Consider the following 17,157-nt stretch of genomic DNA (forward strand, 5'->3'; position numbering starts at 1 on the left):
TAAAGTCAAAAACAAGGAAAAATATATCAAAACTACCAGGCTAATCAGTGAATGCCATAAATGATTAGGTAATCGATAACAAGGAAATTAAGGCAGCTTATTAGTTGTCTTTTTCTCAAGAAATTTAGGGTTACAATACATTCACTGATTATACATCACTCCATGATACTTTATACTTGTACTGAGATTTTGATTTTTGAATATTTTTGTAACCGAAATAAACTTTCTCACATAATAACAGATTTTTGCATTTATATGACATAATATTTGCTCAATGGTTTTAGTATTTATGTCACAAGGGTGAGATTTAATGTGTAGGGTCTATGATTTAATATACAAACAAATAATCAGTAATACTTAGTCAATGATAAATGTTGGTGACAGGATAAATTTCAGTCACAACCAAAGCTGCTCCATCCCGCACGTTGTCCTTGTTACATTTAAATTTCATTTTACGTAATAGATTTTCTTTTTCTCAGTCTCCACTATTAAATTTTCTGTATACTGCAATTTATTTTTACTTATTTGACCTGAGCTTTGCAATTTTTATTAATTTCTCTGGGAATTATTACATGTATGTGTTTAAGAATAACCCCAATACACCCCCAGGGGTGGGGTGGGGGGTGGGGGTGGTATAACTCAGAAGTCAGTGGACTTACAGTTTGTTTCATGACAATCTTAACGATACATGTAAAAAAAAAAATTGGTACATTCCTCGTATGCCTGTTTATGGCCATAGCTCGTGTAGCTAGCTCTCTCAATAGAAGAACCCCATGTACATATAAATTTTCCCTTTAATTCTGTGCGTTGAATGATCTTTCTGGAATTATTGAACTAACTAAAAACACTTTTGATGTATGGGGTGATATATTGAATGGGATTTTCCAGTTCCTTTAACAATATTTTGGGAAATATAATTCAAGGTTCATCATTATTTGGCAGCTGTGGTTTGTTGTTCCATTCTCTGTTGTCGACCATAATATCCGTCGTCGCAGCCATTCGAGGACTCGTATCGATTTCACGTTTCTCATTGACCTTTGCTAGCCTATGGCGAGGAAGGTCACCATCATTGATGCATTCAAGGGAAAATATGGGACGCGTATATTCGAAGGTCGGTGACACGACGGTGACCGTGGACATGGATAACAGCCGTGTCATTTTACTAAGATTTCTGAGATAAACTTGGACGAAGGGTTCACCACAGGTTGCATAAAATGCAGTTTGCTTACACTGGAATTTAAATATACCGGTAGGTGGGCGGAGTTGTCAACAAAATTCATGGTTCTGATTGGACTGTGCTGATTTCATTACACACGTGTAGTTTACCGCCCTCGGTGTCAGAAAAGTATCATATTTTTCTGTTCGATATTTCTGAGACCATTTTCAACGTTTTTACTTTATTTTTTCGTGTGTCCGGTCCCTGTCACAGCAGAGAAACTTGCGGCGGATGTCGGGCTTCAAACTGGGGATAGTTCGACTTGGTCGAGCTGCAGGAAAGGTAATTTTTCGGCGACTTTCTTTATCTGGCTAACATGTTCTGACAACTGGACAATGGTGGTAAATACCACTGTTTGACGTCCGGTGTCTTCGGTACATTTTACAACATACAACGTTTATTTTCCCTATATATACTCGGAAGGTTTAAAACAGAGACATCAATGTTTTGTTTTGATGGGGTACTTTAATTTTATCATACTGCCATAGTCTTCAGATGTCCTTTTTTGTAAGAAATTTGTATGTGTGTTGTTGGGTGAGAAAGGGACACATGGCCGTCGTCTTCGTGCATTGTGTGTGATGTTACATGCAAAGGCCGTGCAAATCAAATCATGGTCGCGTCGGCGTCGCCTTGATAGGAGGACAAAAACACAGGCAAAAAATATGAATACATGTCAGTATTTGTATAATTTAGTTTTGCTTTGATTATACTTTGTCAACATAGATGTCTTTCTGATACTGTACATACATGGCGATTTGGACAATCGCAAATGTGTATTTTAATGCGGAAACACAGCTTTCATTGTTAGCGAACAGCTGAGTGCAGTGAGGCCCTTGTCCACCAACGGTGTAACGTTAGTTGTCAACACTCGCTTGTTTGTAGGGTTACATGAGTCAGTGCCATTACATCGCTGTTTGCATGGCGTTTGTTAAGACTTTTGATTGTGGCAACACCCTAAAAAAGACAGGGTAAATTCACATTTTTGAATTATATCAGTGAAATAAAATGTGAATGCTAAGCAGTTTGCCAGCGTGGCACAATAATTTCGATGAAGGCAGCCAAACATGTAAATAATCTGTTGTTTTGGAAGGGGGCCACAGCTATCTGTGATGTAACGACGTTTTTATGAAAGCAACGAAACAATGTCACGGTTTCTACAACGTTTTTACACTAGTTACTAATCGCAAATCAAGACTTTCTGTGTAATAATAATTTTGAAAACAGCTGCACCTCTATTAGTATTAGCCGTTTTGCAAGGCGATCAGGAAGTCCCAAACGCCAATGTGTACAAACAGTACATTTTAAATGATGGCTTTGCATAAATGAACATGGAATAAAATTGTGTTAATAAAACATAATTAAAACTAATGAAAGTATTAAATGAATTTAAAAGAATTGAAACAATATTTAAAAAAGTGAAATAAATAATGATAAAAAGAAGAAATGCTATGTAGCTGATTCTGTATTTAACAGTCTCAGCATAGATTCCAATACTATTTTACTATAATTGATGAAATCCCCAAATAAACTTTATTAGGTAATGGATCTACTATCTATGCTACTCACCCACACCCACACCGCCCCGTCCCCCCAAACTCGCACACTTCCATTAAAGAATTTCAGTTTATTCCTTCATAATTGTAGAGTAAATACCAAACTGAAATATGTATCATACAGTGTGATTACATATTATGCACACACACACACACACACACACACACACACACACACACACACACACACACACACACACACACACACACACACACACACACACACTATGTTATCATGCATTTGAGCTATTATTGTTGGCATAACTAACCTAGTAGTATTTTCTATGGCTTGTATTACAGCAGGACATAAGTGCTACCACACAGCTACATCCATAATAACACATCTAAAGCCAATGACACAATTGTAGAATAGTCTGTAAATATCTACTTGTTTTGATACCTAACTAAACACATCAAGGAACTTATTCACATTGTTTGAAATTGTTTTTCTTTTAAATGTTACTCAGATTCCTTGAACTCTATGATTGCCCTTACTCTCAACCCTGAGAATGTTGTTGTCATTTCAAATCTGTAAAGGGCTCATTTGTTTCACAAATTCCTTTCATAGTGCAAATTATATTTAGCCAGCCATTGTACCCAGTAAATGGTATTTTGTGTTCTTTGAAGCATAGCCACACCTCCTCTCTCTATGATTGAAGTTTGTATTGCCTTTTGATCCTAATTGTTCTCTCTCACACAACATAAGTGTTTGGTTATTTTTAAAGTGGCCAAATGGATGAGCATTGGGTATTTATTTTGGATTTTTAAATAAAACAATTTTATCATGGCTTCCTACTTGAAAAGTCAATGTCAAACAACATATGCCAAGGCTGTGTTTGTAACTCAATAAATGGTGAAATGTTTGTTATTGTATGTACAATAAAAAAACTTTTTTTTAATACACATTTTGATAGCTGTTTGCAATGTATTGAGTTACAAACACAGACTTGGTCTAGGTGATGTTGTGTCACATTCATTTTTCAAGTAGGAAGCCATGATAAAAATGTTTTACTAAAACTAAAAATCCAAAATAAATACCCAATCATCATCCATATACTATAGCCACTGTAACATACAACTCCCTGTACATACATACATACATACATACATACATACATACATACATACATACATACATACATACATACATACATACATACATACATACATACATACATACATACATACATACATACATACATACATACATACATACATACATACATACATACATACAATAACATACATACAATAACATACATACATACATGTAAGTACATAATAAATAAAACACATTAATTGAAGTAAACTAGGATTATAAACATTCATTCCAAATTTACAAATTTTAGTATACCCATTAGAATAATTGCAATAATTAAGAAATGTATTGATTAATTTAAAGACATTTTAGTATTTCCAAAGGATCCAAATCAACATATATTTACTATAAAGTTGACTAGTGTAAATACATGAATCTAGCTAGTACAGGAATTATTTCAGTGTCAGGTAAATCTAAAATAGAGAACCTGGTAGTAATGAATCATTTCATAAATAATATGCCAGAATGTAACAGAAAAAATGTCACACAAACTTGAAAAGAATTTGAACAGATTTCCAAATTTTTATTTGAAATTAAGGTTTAGATCATTTCATGAAATGACAATGCATTATTTGATAAGGAAATGACATGTTACTAACCCTGTAGTTCCTTGAAATTTATGTCAGATATGATCCCATTGAAATAGGCATGTATGTATGTGTGTGTACTATATAATTCCCAGCTGTTTGCTTGGTTCAGAGGTCATATTTGTGTCTGGTCAAAGGTCACATTGTATTATATATGCAAGTGCATTGCTTTTCTCCTATTCAGACTGAAAGAATCATTCCTTGTGTGCTAATTGTTTATATTATGGTTACAGGAATTCAGACAATTACATTGTATAAATCTTTCAGTCTACAGTCAGCCTAGCTGCAATAATTGTAGCGTTTGCTTTGATTTTGAGGACTTTTTCTGCAGTTTTGTGCCTTTTGTCGTTTCGATGTTTAACCTGAAGCAAAATCTACAAATCCTGTAACATAAATGCAAATAGATGGAAGCGATTCAGATCAGTTGGATGGATTTTTCTGCTAAATTATGCCTTACCTGCCAAAAAACTGGGCAATTCCTAACTCCAACATTAATTACGGAGCCTTCAACACCCAAGAAATTTGCATTTACGTTACAGGAATTGTAGCATTTGTTTCAAGTTAAACATTGGAATGACAAATAGCACAAAAACAGTAGAAAAACCTCTCAAAATCACAGCAAATGCTACAATTATTGCAGCTACAGTCAGCCTAGTCTGTTTTGACAGAAAAACTACATACATTGCCATTTTTTTCCTTTTGATTTCTTTTCTTTTCTTTTCTTTCACCAACATCTCTTTATTAAATTATTGAGCAAAGATATCCCTATATACATATAATCATATATGTATTTCTGTATTCTAATTGTCATTTAGCCCTATCCACTATCTCTGCTCTTAACAGCAACCAAGTCATTCTTTGACTTATTTTTACCATTGTGCTATGCCATATTAGTTTTGTATTCTACAGTTTTCTGTTGTTCTCTTTGTCAACTGTCATTTTAATTTCCCCCCAATGGGATGAGTAAAGTATTAAATTCTGATTTTGATTCTGATGTTATCTCATACTGGTGCAGACAAAATAAGACTTAGAAGCTTAATTCTCTCAAGTTAAAATTGCCTGCAAGATAGGAATTGTACGGTGCCCTATATGTGACACAGGAACAATAAATTTGGGGGGATAAATAATAGATTTTTGAGAGCAAAATATTTAATACAAGGATGAACCTCTTCTTTCATAGGACAAGACATTATTTTATTGGTTCAAAATAGAAATCTCAAAGCAAAAAGGTAAAATTTCTATGACAAAATATTGTCTTTACACAGCAGAAAATTAGTGTACACCATGTAATTGAATATGACCCACATACATTTGCATACTATGTGTAAACTGTATGGATTGATGTAGGTGATAGCCAGGCTGCCATTTGTACTGTGAAGACTGTCAGTTTTGAGAGATTGAAAATTAATTTCACTTTTATAAAACAATCAGACTTCCTCCTCATCATTTATTGTATGTGGTCAGTTTGAGATCTCGTAATTTTGACCTCTTTGGTTTAAAATATGCAAATATGTACAACGGAGTAGATTTTAAAGGTGACCAGAGTTCTGGTCTTTATGTCTTGTACCTGTAGTGTTGTGTTCCTAATTTGTGTATTTTGAATTTCCAAAAATGAAATGATAATTACTTATTTTGGGAATATGGACATTGGGCATAAAAATATAGAAATGCATGTAACAAAAACTTCAACAAAAATACACACAGCTAACACAAAAATTTGCAAGAAACAAAAAGTAACGTAATCCTCTGCAGTGATCATTTTTAGCAAAGAAATATGCAACTTATGAAATCAAGGTTTTGGTGATCAAAACAATCCCCCCAAAAACCCTAGAAATGGTCAAATTTATTTTACAAAGATAATGAAATACTTGTTTCCTTTAGTTTTCTGACAGTCATAACAAAAGTTTATGTCAACACAAAAAACACACCATAAGTTCAGATAGTGGGATGTTGTAAGGAGACACAAATGCACACAACCAAAAAAGGAACATATGCAAATACATATACCCACATACATACACAAGCAAATATACATTTACACAGTGATACACTGCAGACACATAACCTCACATAAACATGTACACATATTCTCACACACATCCATATATATATACGTAACATGATGTGTATAAACTATAAATGCACACACATACAGACCCCCGTACATACATTCATGTTTTAATACCCCCTTGCAGACACACTCACACACAAAAAATCAACACATCACCAATGAAGTTTCCTGTTGTCTCCAAAACTGAGCCCATTCTTGGTCACTGAAATCAGGTTATCACACATATCAGTAAAATCTTAAGATATATTATAATAGAAGTTAGAACTCCTGAAGCCATAAAGCAGTACAGAAACATGGATATAATAAATAAATAATTCAAAAAAGTTTGAATAGGAACACTAAAGTCACCTTTATCTGTGTTGATTTTGTTTGAAGAATTATTCCCAAGAAAGTGTATGTTATTGCATAATTTAATAATGTGTCACATGTGACTTGTAAATTTGTGGCATCACACTGTAGTAAATGATATATTCAACGATTCATTATTGACTGAGTGTACTAGGAAAGGTCATGGAGAAACTGCACAGTTCTGTCAATGCTGTGTTCTCGCTTCAAGGAACAATACTCTGATTCTATATGAATTGTATGGAAGTATCTGTAGAGATAAAATAATGTCATCTCAAATGGACTATGTTCCTTTAAGCTTGTCACAGTTTATGGAGACTATGCAGGGAATCGATAAAAGAAGTGTATTCTACTAAAATGTAGGTATTTTTCACAACTAGAAAATTTTACCATTTGATGATATTTTCAACTAGATCCCAAAAGACTTATTTATACGATATACTAATAATTAGCCTTGCCAAATGTATTTATTTACAAGAAGACATTTTAGTCACTACATTATATTTGTATTGTGTTTTCAAGTGAAATAAGCAAAATTAGTCTTCAGTTAAAATTTCCTGATTAATATTATATATAATATTTATAGAAACCCTTTAGGGATTATAGAACACCACAGAGCTAATATAAATATATCATAGACAATAGACCGACAATATATTATGATATTATTAATCTATCATAAATGGTATAAGATATCCTGAATGAAGATATGTTATCAGTACAAATTGTGTTTATAGAGGATTGCACTACTATTATGTGGTAAATTTTGGATTAAGGAAATTAAAAGGTATCAGGGAAAGAATTTAGAAATTTCTCAAAAGAATTGTAATAATAAATGGTGTATGTGCAAAATATAAAACTATATGATTTGTACACAGCAAACAATAGTATAAAGACCACATTACATGCATAATTGTGGAATGTCACACCACATCTTTAGACCAACAGTAACTTTGTAATAGAAGAAGTCTATGAAGCCATAATGACCCAGTTTAAAACAGTGTTCAAAATACATATCTCAAATGGTATGTCATTATTTGCATTGAGTATACACCCAGTCCCCTAGTTCTCCCACCTCAACCATATCAGGGCAGCATACCCTACTTTATTGTGACTGCTACATCAACTGATTCTTTGGCAATCATACTGCAGCTAAACATCATGATACAGCGCACGTTTCTGATCTTTAAATTGCCAGTGAGCATTACCATGGATACCAGGCACTTTAAATCATTTTCATATAATAATTTTTGTAAAATCATATTCAGGTGCCAAAGTGAGCATTTTGTTAATTCTTGAATGTACTATACAATTTCCCTTTTTTTGCCTCAAGAGGGAGCTGCACAAATATTTTCTCATATCACAGCTGGTGTACACACAATGTCATGTATGCCGGTGTGATGTGATGAGGTCACAGACGACTGCTGTAATGAGACACTGCACTGTCAAGAGATACATGCAATCTCCATTACACTGTAGTTCATATATTTTCACTGGCTGTGTACTATAAAATTTGTATGTTCTCATTTTTGAATTTTAAATTTTGAATCTAAAATGATGTCAATTTCTCATTGTCATTTTTGATGTAGTATCAAATTTGTATTTTTTAAGTGGAATTATCATACTGCATGTCTTTGCAACTAGTATGAAAATCAAAATATTTGTCACGCAATTTACATTGACCTGACGTAAACTGATTTCAGGTTTATATTCAATCATGTTAAGTATTTCAAACAAACAATTTTATTTAAAATTAAAACAATTTATGAGAAATTAGACAATTGGTAAATCTAGATAAATAACTTTACCACTCACAAGTGACAAATTGTTTACATGTACCACAGTCATGTCAGACCTTGTATATGTATTCCCTTGTACTTGGTATAGTCTTCATGTTTACATATCACAAGACTACTGTAGTTGACAGTCCAAAGGATATCATATCCCATAATAGTCGTATGTTGTGGTGGTTATAGTCTAAATATACGTACGATAAAATCTTAAGAAACCATTGCTTCTTTCACTGCATTATGTGCTAGTAGAAATGTATGTTTGAAGTTTATGTATATTATTCTGAATGGATCATGGATGCCAGCTGTTTTCTGTGTCATTTTTTTATTGATTTTTATAACAAGATACTTCATGACAAGAATTCAAATATTGATTTTATTTTAGTTGAAATATCTTACAATTCAGGGAATTATTTAATTCAGAGAAATTCAGTGGTTATATATAAAAAGCATGAATGGGTGTTTGTCAAGTGAATTTTTTCCATCAACACTGCATAACATATCAGCCTCTTCAAATATTGTGATGACTGACAGTTATCTTCATCTGGGAATGAGGTCATGACCTCAAAAAGGTCACAACCCGAAGCCTTGTGTAAGAAATGTAAAATAAATGTAAACATAGTGTGATGACATAGAATTTTCAATTGCATGCAAATGTGTGATCTAACCTGTCACTGTGTGTTTTATATGCTATACTGAGTGATGTGAATGTAAAGTGAACTGATTTCGGTACATGCAGTTATATAAATTATATAGATGTAATGAATTGAGTTCACGGTGTAACTTGTAAGACGATCTAGATATGAAGACGGCTATCCGGTAACTAACACAGACACTGAAAGTTGAAACCATTACTGCAAAATGTGAATATGAGCTCTATGGATGTTTTTGTACAATACATTTACAATAGGGCTGCATCTCTGATTTGGAGTTTTTCTTCAAGTGGCAGCACAGTCATCTCCTTTCAGTACTTACACTATCGTAATTACAGAATATCCACACATGACCCAGGCATCACTATCACCCATGCACTTGTTTAATCTGACACATGAACTCAGTGTACACCATATTTGTGAAATATAAAATGTGAATACTATTTTGCAAATGTAGAACTGTAAAAGCTATTTTTGTAAAATGTACAGAATAATGAATTATTTTTTATCTTATCTTAAAAATTATAGAATATTGTTTTTATTGTCAAGTCATACACATTTATAATTTTGAAAAGTAACATTTGTATGACTGTTTACATATTAATAATGTTATTCAAATGAACAACATTTCAATAATGATGATTTTGCTGACTTCTGATTGACCGCATCACTTCATAATCAGATTCATATTGATGTCCCCGATTCAAAGATTTGTATCCGTTAAAGGTATAGTATCATTGTCCCTGTATACACCTGCAAACTTCAATGTAGAATGCACATCGCATACTAATGTCGCTTGCCTTTTTCTTGTCCTATGATCTTTAAAATTGAATTATTAGAATGGAAATTTTCAAATGAATTGGTATTTAAACAAACACAGTGTAATATATTACTCTGTATGAACAGTAATAAATTCTGATTTAAGAAAATCATGCAATTCATAGTTTCACCGTTTGTCAGGTCAAGCTGGGAGGTCAGCAGACGCACAGACATTATTCATGGCCTGTGGTAATCTCTCTTTTATCACCAGGAGAATGTTTGTATTTATAAATGAAAAATTTAGACCTGTTTTGTCACTAAATGTTTTCTCGTGATTTATCACATTTGTTGTAATTTTTTCGATTTTATCTGATGTACATATTTTATTTTATGTATAATAAGTGAATTAATTAATTAACTGACAACATTGGTGGTATTAACAATAGAGGAATGTTATTCTGTCAATTTTTATTTGTAGTAAAATAAGTCAATTCTGTTTTATGAATGAGTGAAAGCTAACAGTATAGTATGTACAGTTATTTATGATTACAATTTGGCTAGAATTCTTGTATTTACTATTATGTCCTTCATATATATTGTCATTTGTTTTCGATGTTGCCATTCAGTGGAACACTAAAAGGTTGATCAGACAAACCACCACATCAAAAATAAACTACAATTTTTGAGTGAAATAAAGGTAAATAAAAAGGTGTCCTGATTCCTACATTACATTGTACAGATATAGAGCAAAAATAGGCCATTGCTGACAGCTTTGCTGTGGTTTATGAGTTACTCAGCAATCCTGTAGGCTCCACTATTGTCACTAGATATAGCTATATGATTTTCTCACTAAATTGGGGCATTGTATATCTATAGTTTGTTATGTAATATGTTCACATTTAATAATGAAATCTATGGAGTGTGCAAAATGTCTCCCATTGTCTTTGCTACATTACAGAATCAGATGTACATGTTATATGTACAGTGTACATGATCCTAGCAGCAGTGTATTTGTTATATTTGTAAACCATACCAGGTTTAAATCACCTTGACTTTAATTATTTGCATTCTCTTTGATACATTACAGAATCAGACATACATGTTATAATATGCATGATCACAGCAGCAGTGTACATGTATATTTGTAAACTATGCCAGTTTTAAATGATCCTGACTTTTTGCCTGTATCCATGTTGGCATCCAGGCTATATGTTTTGTTGTTGTTGTTGTTGTTGTTGTTGTTGCTGCTGCTGCTGCCTAACATTACGTCTATACACTAAAATCTATAATTCACATCTATACAAACCAGTGTTAGATATCCCTGATGTTGTATCACATTTTACTATTTGCATATATTGAAATGAGGAGTTTTCTTACTAAGTTTCTAATACGATAAACCAGGGGTAAACAAATCATTTTGTGAACTGGTGGTCCCCGGACCAGTGCCTTAAAAAATCCAGTGGTCCTGCTGAAAGAATTAGTGGTCCCAGGTCCCGCTATTGTGAAACATTAAATCTTACCTATGAATCTGTATATTCAGACAACTTTTTAACATAGTTATTATTAATATTAACAGTAAGATACTGGTTCGACGGACCAGACAAGGTAAAATTTGTGTGGTCCACCCTAAAAAATCGCTAGTCCTGGACCCAGGACCAGTGGATTTGTTCACCCCTGCTATAACTATATAAATACCCCCCACCCCCCACACCTAAAAATACATATATCACTTTTAAAATGGTAGAAACATTATTCTGCTATTCTGTGTTTTATGGCATCTTACCAAAACTTGTCCTACTTTCATACAGGAACATTCTTTCATGCGATGTATGAGTCAATGTTGTAAGGTGGTGAAAAACAACAGATCATCAAAGGTCAATGAACTCTGTGTGACATGTGATGATCACATGATGTAATAATGCCCATGTCACACTGCTGCTGTGATCTGTCAGTCAGTAGATAAAGAGTAGATTGAAAGATTTGTTGTTGCCAGGTGCTCATGTTGAACATTCACTCACACACTGATGTTGGACACTCATTCACTCACTCACTCACTCACTCACTCACTCACTCACTCGCTCACTCACTCACTCACTCACTCACTCACACAGTGATGTTTGTAGCCACGGCAGTAATGACAAAGTGACTTGTACAGGTACTTTATTTCCATATGCGCAATACACTTAAACCTACTCTCTCCGGAAACCAACAAGTATTCAAATAAATGTGAAAAAATTAGATGAAAGAGAACTGAAATATTTGTATGCAAAGCAGAACACTTTTAATGGGAAGGATCAAAGAAAACATAACTAAAACATCAAAAAGAGTTTGTTTGATCAAAACCAAGGGGTAACAGCTCTTCTGGAGTAGTTTCTGTGTGCAAATAAAATTGCATCATAAAACTCTAATGCATTACATCTACTGAAATATGTCCCCAGATCAGACAGCTGTCATGGTCACTCAAGAAGCTATCTATAGCTTCTTGAGATAAATAAGACCCATGACAGCTGTCTACTTTCTTCTACAACTTTCTGAGAGAATGATAGCAAGATAAGTCTGTGAGCTAACCCCGTGCCCCCCACCCCCACCCTCACCCCTCCCCTTACTTCCCACAAATAGACAAAGAAGAATATACCCTATTACACTTTTAAAGGTATATTTAACTGATTATATTTATGTTTGTGGTATGTTCTAATCTGACAGTATACACATGTTGACTGATCGCCAGGGCAACAGCATATGTCTGTTTCCTCAAGGGACTCACCCCATCAGACTGTTTCCCAGATGGCAAAGCCTCAACAGTTAAACAGCATTTGCACCATGATAGAACCCTCCTACACCATGATAGAACCCTCCTACACCATGATAGAACCCTCCTACACCATGATAGAACCCTCCTACATATGTATTATGTCGTTCTGTAGTGTTTTCTAATATTTTCTTTCTTTCTCCATTTACAGACAAAATATTCCCTTTTAGATGAAAGAGACATTTCATTAGTAGAACGCTATGCATTTGAGGTGAGATTTTCAAATTTGTCATTGTCTGAACTCTGCTGTATTGGTGATAAAGTATTTAATAAAGGATGTATTTTAACAATTATATCAAGGCTTGCTATTCCATACATTTGAAATTCAAACATTTGAAAAAAAATGAAATGAGTAATGATAGTTGGATAGTTAGAGTGACTTGCTTGGAGTTCACAATAGGGAACTTGCAACCCCGCCATGTTGAATGTTGCACCATGGGAAATGAGATGATAAATGCTAATTAAATAGTATTGTAAACCATAATGGTACATTGTTTGTAACCACAAATAATCAATTCATAGTTACTCTGACAATTCATTTTATCAGTAGCTCCAGATTAGGTATTACGATAACCACAGATAATCCCATACACCTTTGCTTCTGAGCATGCTCAGTCTGGATTGCAAGTTCCCTATTATATGGTCAGATCCTTGCTGTTTTGATTTGTATCTGAATAGATTTAAACCATGAAAGTGTCCCTGTCAACCAAGCTGTCACTAATGTAAACCTAGATATTTTTGCTACTAGAAAATTTTAGTTTTCAGCTAGTTCTCAAAAACTAGGTTTTGCTAATTACTGAACTGGTGCATTGTGTTCATGTACAAGATGTTGTAGTCATTAGCTAGCCAAATAAGCCAAAATAAGTTTGTAGTGAACATTTCCAGCTTTACAATATTATAACTGCAGATCTGGTGAGGTTGAGGTAACTATTTTAATCCAATATTTGACCCCAATCCTGTCACAGCCATTATCTTTTTAATACAAGAATTTCACCTGAAGAGGGTTTTAAAGAGGTTGCAATGGATTGTAAGCACCACAGGGAATTGTGGAAGTAACAGTGTTGCAGCCAACCTTTGGAAAGAGTGGGACATAGTGTCCCAAGATTTTCATTTTTCTGGGTCATCATAAATTTTTTTTGGACATTATAAAAAAAGCATCAATCGCGTTGTAGCACAACTGTACAGTTTTTAAAAATATGCTGATCCATGCTCGATATATGATGATTATGCAGTTGTCTATTCAACTTTGTTGTTATCTATGCAATATACGCAATCATTTGACTGTTGTTATAGTATAGACGTGGTCATGTTGCTAAACATATTTGCATACAATTTTTGTGTGTGGTCATCTATGACCCATCACTTCCAAAATTGTGGGTCAGGTCCAAAAAATGTGTGTCAAATGACCCAAAAACCCCTGCTGGCTGCAACACTGTGAAGTTGTATAGAGCCATCGTACTGTCATACAGGTCTTTGCAGGTAATTAATTATGCATGATCTGAAACATAGTATGATGTTTCTTTTGTTGTTATTTTGCAGGCCCGTGTAGAAATTGACAAGGATGGCAATGGTGCTAAGGTATATGCTATGGCCTATGATATACACAAAGGCAGAAATACAGGCCGATATGTTCATGATTTACTATGGGAAATGCATTGTGGGGGTATAGCACCAGGTTTTAGAGTCATCCATAAAAATGGCGTCACAGTAGGTAAGTCTGACTGATCTTTCCTTTCCAACTATGTCTACACTTTTACATTGTATATACATCTCAGAAATAAAAGTCATTGTTTAAGAAAACTCAAACCCATTCTGAATTAAAATCAAGACAAAAAATCATCAGTTATCAACGTAAAAATTTTGGAAATGGGAGTTGAAGTATAAAGGGTCGCTTGTGCCACTATAGAGCCGTGCCAGGGGTAATAATTGTAAAGCACTTTGAGCACAGAGTGGGAAAGTGCTATATCAAAAACTAACATTATTATTATTATCATTATTATTATTATATGAATGACTCTTGTCATGACATTGTGGAGTCTCACCCAGCATTTATAATGCAATAGACCATCTAGCAGTGAGTTGAGAAGTTACAGCTCAGCATATCATTAAGTACTAATTCACATACACTGTATATTGAGTCAGATTAATTTTCCTACACCTCTGACTATATCTAACATTCTATCATTTCCACTTCCCAGACAACAGAATGGAAAATTTAACGTTGATACCTGAGGAAGGAGAAGAGCAAGGAGAAGAATCTATTAAAAATACCAATAGAGAACATAGTTTATACTGGGTTGCAATACAACAATTACCAGCTGATCCTATAGATGAGGTAAGATACAACAAACACATAAACATATCATAGATGTGGTTAGAACAACAGACAATTATTAACGAGTATAAAGTTGGCGTCAGATTCAGATTCAGATTCAGCTAGCCTCATATTGAGCGTCAGATTCAGCGTCAGATCCGAAGATACCCGACAGACTCAATCAAACCTGAAATAATACTCATGAGACTACAGGGAAAGATTCTGCTTCACAACCTTTTGATGGAAGATGGAATGTCTCTTAAATGAAATCAAAAGGAGTCATTGTGGAAGTTTTTCAGACTAAGCAAAATAACAATCTAACTGTGTGGTAGAATGTTTGTAGGATTACATTGAAAATGATCATACCACTATTTTGTAGAAGGTGACATATCCGTTAATAGAGGGCATGTGGTGCAAATGAAATTTACATAATCTTTGTTTATGTCTTGTAGCAATTTCCAGACATGGTGCAAAGTAAATTTTATAATGCAAATGGTGAAATAGTTGAAGGTGAAGATGACAATGTATCTTATTATGAATGTCACTATCCACCCTGTACGCAAATGGAATCTGAGGTAAGATACATGTACCATCAAATTATTCCTCACCCTCCCCTCCCTACCTCCACCTTGTACACAAATTGAATCTGAGGTAAGATACACCAAATTATCCCCCCACTCTCTCCTCCCCTCCCCTCCCCTACCTCTACCTCTCGACATATGGAATCTGAGGTAAGATACCATTAACTTATTCCTCGCCCTCTCTTCTCTCCCATTCCCCTCCCCCTCCTTATCTCCACCCTGTACACAAATGGAATCTGCAGTGAGATACCATCACCATTTATTCCTTGCCTTCCATTGGCTGCATGACAAGAAGGACTTGTTGCATGTGTGTAGAGTGGGAGCACCCACTGTTCACTGGTGGGTGAGGAACAGTGAAAAGTGGAGATGGTTATTGTTGTAGTTGATCAAAAACCCAGGGCTATGAATAAGTATCCTTTACATTTTTACTTCTTCAGAAAAGTTCAAACTTTTGTTATGAATAAGTGGTTTTTGTTCATTCTGTTTCATTCTATCATGTGATCCTGAATGTATAATTAGCACCTTGACCTTGCTAACTCGTGACCCTTGAGTTGTTCCGATGGACCCTGCAACTTATCGAGGGTGAACTGTATTTCTAAATCTTTTCTCTTGTCTTGTTTCTATAGTTACGAGAATTCAGTATCTGTGGGCGGTGTCAAGAAGTCCGATACTGTGGAACTCAGTGTCAACAAAGAGACTGGCCAGTACATAAGAAACATTGTAGGGAAAGGAAGAAAAGTAGAATATATGAACGACCACCAGATAGATAACTTTTTATCGTGTTTTTTTAATTAAAATATTTTTAAATAGCATTATAACAGCTTTCATCAGATCTCATATACTTACCATAAACTTGCAAGTCATTACCCACAATGCCACTTTTATATACCTCATTCTGTACATGTATGTTGTACTAAGTTTAATGAATGTTGCAGGTATAGCGCTGTCATATTTATTGTTATTTCTACACGACATTCATTCATTCATTCATTCATTCATTCATTCATTCATTCATTCATTCATCTCACAGCAGTCACTGACATTGTCTTCAGTCAAGTAGTTTGTGCAATTCAAAAAACTTACCATGACAGAACTTATGTAAAACATTGCATTGCTTTGCTCAGCATGACAAGTCTGTTTGACATGGCAGAAGTCTGTTTGACATGGCAGAAGTCTGTTTGACATGGCAGAAGTCTGTTTGACATGACAACTATGTTTGACATGACAGAAAAAAAGTCTTGTTGTAGAACATTAGTGTACTTCAATCATAGCTTTGCACAACATTACAATTTTGTGTGACATACCAGGAAAATAATGACGGGGAGGTAGGACATCTGACAATGGAGGGAGGGATGAGCATAAACAGGACAGGTGACAGGG

At 34.3% G+C, this 17,157-nt stretch overlaps 1 protein-coding gene across 1 annotated transcript; it reads left to right on the forward strand.

Annotated features, from left to right (window-relative positions):
* Positions 1-1,447: 1,447 nt before the first annotated feature.
* On the forward strand, positions 1,448-16,547 carry LOC144441263 (zinc finger MYND domain-containing protein 19-like). Its single transcript, XM_078130823.1, has 6 exons — positions 1,448-1,498; positions 13,034-13,093; positions 14,422-14,593; positions 15,081-15,217; positions 15,649-15,771; positions 16,404-16,547. The coding sequence occupies exons 1-6, from the start codon at positions 1,448-1,450 to the stop codon at positions 16,545-16,547; spliced, it is 687 nt and encodes a 228-aa protein (XP_077986949.1).
* Positions 16,548-17,157: the final 610 nt, after the last annotated feature.

The sequence above is a fragment of the Glandiceps talaboti genome, chromosome 10, assembly GCF_964340395.1.
Source record: "Glandiceps talaboti chromosome 10, keGlaTala1.1, whole genome shotgun sequence".
NCBI classification, from domain to species: domain Eukaryota; kingdom Metazoa; phylum Hemichordata; class Enteropneusta; family Spengelidae; genus Glandiceps; species Glandiceps talaboti.